The sequence below is a fragment of the Lactuca sativa genome, chromosome 1 (genome assembly GCF_002870075.4).
Source record: "Lactuca sativa cultivar Salinas chromosome 1, Lsat_Salinas_v11, whole genome shotgun sequence".
Classification (NCBI taxonomy): domain Eukaryota; kingdom Viridiplantae; phylum Streptophyta; class Magnoliopsida; order Asterales; family Asteraceae; genus Lactuca; species Lactuca sativa.
Window position 1 is genome coordinate 6,788,402 of NC_056623.2, and position 4,981 is coordinate 6,793,382.

A 4,981-nucleotide genomic window follows, 5' to 3' on the forward strand; every position below is an offset into this window, starting at 1 on the left:
CATGTTTTAATCAAGAAGTCGCATTATGTTGTGATAAAACAAAGATCACATAGATCATTTATGTTAAAAATTATTGTATTATAAATCCAAATTGCTCTAATATAAATATTAAATATTTATATATAATAAGTTTGGTTAAAAAACTCTAAAAATGAATTTAACTAACATTTTTTTATTAAAATTCAACCTAAGACAAAGCCACTTATTAATGTGATATGTATTTAATTTATGTTCCCCGCGTTTAACGCGGGTCATAATCTAGTAACATGTCATATCATAACAGAACAGAACAGCCATGCACTTCGGGTCTACTGTGTGACTGGTCCGTCGCACCGGCCTACAGTCCACCTGGTCCATCCTCTAAGTCTAGCCATATACATCGACTCTACAGTGTGATTGGTCCGCCCACATCGGGCGTTCAATCCACCTGGTCCACTCTCTGAGTCTACAGTATGACTGGTCCGCCCACACCGGGACTTCAGTCGGCCTAGTCCACTCTCCGAGCCTCGGCACATCTGGTCCGCCCTCTTGGGGCCTTCAGCCTATCTGGACCGCTCGCTGGGCCTTCGGGACAACCGGTCCGTCTTGGGTATGTTGGCCTACAACACAAAGCAGGACCCGCCTCAACCCAACCCCAATCCAACAACCATGTACACATAAACATACAATCATATATCAATTCACAACTAATCAAACCGATCTTAGCAGATCACATACATAGCACATCCCTACCAGGATTCCGACCTAACCGATCACTAGCATAGCATCATCCTATAAACCAGGATACCGACCCTAACCATGTCTCTGACATATACCATCCTAACTACCAGGATGCAAACATAACAAAACAATAACATAACAACGACTACCCGGATTTCCATCCGATAAAGGGTCGGCCTTGGTGCCTTAGACCCTGTTGATATAGTGAGAATAACTCACCTCGCAACTGCTAACTGAAAAGATAAGATCACGCTGCTCCGACCTCCGACACGAACTCCACCACTGATAATACCAAAAGACTGAACTAAATAAATACCAATAATTACCAAAATACCCCAGGAAGTCAACTGGCCAACTCTTAGTCAAAGTCAAAGTCCTCAGTCAAAGTCAACCTTCCTAACTGACTCTACTCGTTGAGTCAACCCTCTGACTTGTCGAGTCCCTATACTTAGAATCTCCCAATCCACGACTCAACTCGCCGAGTCGCCTCAAGACTCGCCGAGGCCAACCAACTCTGAGTCACTTCCTGATCAACTCACCGAGTCGTCCCTCGACTCTCCGATTCACCGCTCAACCAAAAAGGTTAGGACCTTACGACCAGACTCGTCGAGTCCAAGGCAATCTTCAACAGACTCGTCGAGTTGTTCTTCCAACTCGTCGAGTTCCTGCCTATCTTCATCCAACTCGCTGAGTACACCCATGTGACTCGCCGAGTACCTCTAGTTCTTAATCCATACAGTGGCTTTCTAAGCCATGCAGGGACTCCCAACCATAGATCTACTCTCGTACAACCTATCCATCACATAAAGTAGCCAACTTTACGTGAATCCAAAGAGATCTAAGCATAAAACACTCTTGGGCTAGGGTTTGGGACAAGAAGGCGTCACTAACAACTCAAGGACAGGGGATTTATACACTTCTGGATCATCTTTATTCCAGATCTGAGGTAGCAACCTCAGATCCCACCTCCAACCCGAAATAACTCTAAATAAACTCCCAAAAACTCCACAATGATAGATCTAGAAGCTCAAAAGCTCCAGCAACGAATTATTACCTCAAAAGGAAGCTCCAACTGAAGAATGAACCAAATCTCTGCAAAGCCCCTTGCTCCAACCTTCTTAATCTTCAAAGATCTCTTCACCAAGCACTTATCAAGGTTCCAAATGCTCTCCAATGCTCTGACAAACGGATTTAGGGTTTCTGGACTTCAAAACGGGCTAAGGGGACTGAGGGGAGGGCATTAAGTCGTTTAAATAGGGTGCAACCCCGAAGATTAGGGTTTTTCTCTCTTCAGCACCAACTCGCCGAGTCCACCCGCCGACTCGCCGAGTTGGCCACTTTACACGCGACCAGAATTGCGACCCTACTCGCCGAGTCCACCCATGGACTCGCCGAGTTAACAATCCTTATTTACACTTTAAACCCTGAACTTGCACTCCTGAACTCGAGATGTTACATAAACCCTAAACCCTAAACCCTAAACCTAACCCTAAACCCTAAACCCTAAACCCTATTGTGTCGATCTTGAATTTACATCTTGAAGTATTAATCGTGAATCCATTAACCGTAATCTTTATATAGTAAAACAATGTATTTTCAAGAGGTTTAGTACCTAAGCTTAGGTGGGACTGTAATGTATATTCCCTTTTCCCATATATATATATATATATATATATATATATATATATATATATATATATATATATATATATATATATTATTCATTTCCATTGAACTATTAGCCATATCCATATCCCAAACAAAAATTATGATTGCCAATTCCAATTGTGCATTTTTACATTATGTTTTCTTGTATTTTTATTTTTATATTTATTACACGAATTAGAATGTATGTTATTTGAACTTCATTATGTTTTTATAACTTTTGGACTTATTAACTTTCAGAAAGAAATAGTTGGAATGAAGTTTGTAGTTTTGATTGTATTTGAATTTTTATATTTAGAGGGTACCTGTGAACCGAATCATGGTTACCCGCCTTTATATGGTTTGCTTAAGTTCTGTTTTTTTGTCAATTCAGTTTGGTTTCGGTTAGTGCACATGAGGTACCCGCCTCGTGGTGACGGTTCACAATTTTATTTCTATCCGAATCGAACCGCCCCGTTAACACCCTACTATTTATACTAATTCTATAGCATAAAATGATATTTTAGGGATCCAAATGGCTATATTAACAGTCTGGTTTCAATAAATTTCGATTTTTCTCAAGCCAAACGGCTATATCCGATTTATCTGGATTCGGGTTGGATTTTTGTTCGGATTTTTAAAAATCGGATAAATATCTGATGATCACATGTTGATGCAACGGTTTATATCGGCCAGATCAGATATATCCGCTTTGGATATTATAGGACCAGATTTTAAAAAATTGGATATAGAAAAATCCGATCCGGTTTTTATCTCTACCTGGGCTGGTCAGTCCATCACTCTTTCACATGTCCGATCCATGAATTGTCCAAACTAGGCTCATTAGAAGAAGACCCAAATAGCCCAAGAGCCAACCTGATGGGCATGTCCCATTTCCTTCCTTGAAGGCTTGAACTATCTGTGCAGTTTAACCTTCCCAAAAGGAACAAAGAGTGCAGCTTCAACGCCTTTCATCTTCCCAAACACTTCCTTCATTTTTCTCACACACAAAATGCATCGAATCCGCCATGTTTCTCTCTGCAAGTTCCTCAGCAGATACCCTTCTCGAACATATTCAAAACCCACATCCCTAATTCCTATCAAAACAATCACAACAAAATCACGCAACCCCTTTTCAAACCCCGCTAATCCCCGACCTTCAAAATCTTGTTTTGAGATAGCATCTTACACCCAGTTCAAGATCTGTCGGCCGTACAGTGTTGAAACTGACAAAGTTGTTGATGAAATAAACTTGAAGTTCGCAGAGGCAAGAGAAGAGATTGAAATGGCGATGGAATCAAAAGAAACTGTGTATTTCAATGAAGAAGCTGAATGTGCTCGTGCTGTAGTTAAAGAAGTTCTTGAATTGTATGAAGGGTTGCTTTCGAAATTGGCAGAGAAGGAGAGAGGGGTAATACAGAGGTCAATGGGGCTGAAAATCGAACAATTGAAGGCTGAACTTCAACAATTGAATGAGTGATGAGGTTTGTTCATTTGGGGCTAATTGATTTTACCATATGTTGCAAAGAACTAGCTTGATTTAATGATGTTATTTGTATGTTGAAGATGAATCGACAATGCTGTATTTCACAATTTCTGATGAAAATAATAAATGAGTAGCCATAACTAAAAGAATTTTATATCAATAATTGTTGCATTTCCATCATTTACTGGTTTTAATGATCTTGTGCGTGAACTCAATGATGCCCAAAGTTTAAGAAGAGTGAATGAGAGTCAAAAGTGCACATTTTCATGTCTACAACATATGAATAATTTTGACTATTTGAAATCTATGGTTGATTCACCCAAGCATGAGAAGTTTGATGCCATTTGATCCTTGAAATTCAAATCATTTGTGTTACTTCAAAAGACAAGTTTGTTACTTTAATCATTTGTATGAATGTGTATGCCGACTTAAGTTGTCTTCAAAAATTTACTCCAACAACAATTGCTTTGAACCTTTGCATTTGGATTGCTTGCAATGTTACTCCTCAAGTTCAAATTTTGATCTCAGTATTCTTGTGTATCTCAAATAGATTTAAAGGTTTTTTTTTCCTGGTTTTTCTTGTTTGATTGATATAAGACATGCAGAGTAACTGCTTTTGGTATTTATGGCTATGTGACTAACATAAAATCAAATGATGTAAGATCATTCAATTCCGAAGAGTTTGTAATGGATCTTTATTCTTATGAGTTAAGCATATGTAGATATGTGGTGGGAAATTGAAGGAAGCGTGGTTTAAAAATAGATTTAATGTCATAAAATGACGTCGAATAATAGTCAATTTGTTTTTTAAGTCGCTCATCTTCTAATCATAAAGAGTAGGCTTTGATTTTGCATTACACAATTGAACCACTGCAACGTGCTTCATGAAAGCCATCTAAAAGTGTTTTAAGAATATGATTTCAGACCCGATTATATGTGGCTGAAACCTTTGGTGAGTGCTTAAAAAAATCTTGCTCTAAACTGCATCTAGTCTAGTACAATATACAAAGCTCTAGCTGTTTAAAAGAACGCTTTATAGTAGGGATGAGCTCGATACTTGAACCACATTGTAGGAACCAAGTACCAAACCAATAGTTACTATATGGTACAGGTTCGATTCTGGTAATTTGG

At 38.9% G+C, this 4,981-nt stretch overlaps 1 protein-coding gene across 1 annotated transcript; it reads left to right on the plus strand.

The window, feature by feature from the left end:
- The first annotated feature begins 3,273 nt into the window (after positions 1–3,273).
- LOC111875974 (embryogenesis-like protein) lies at positions 3,274–4,013 on the plus strand. The gene has a single exon (XM_023872491.3). It carries the CDS (start codon positions 3,377–3,379, stop codon positions 3,842–3,844), a length of 468 nt encoding a protein of 155 aa, XP_023728259.1. The 5' UTR covers positions 3,274–3,376; the 3' UTR covers positions 3,845–4,013.
- Positions 4,014–4,981: the final 968 nt, after the last annotated feature.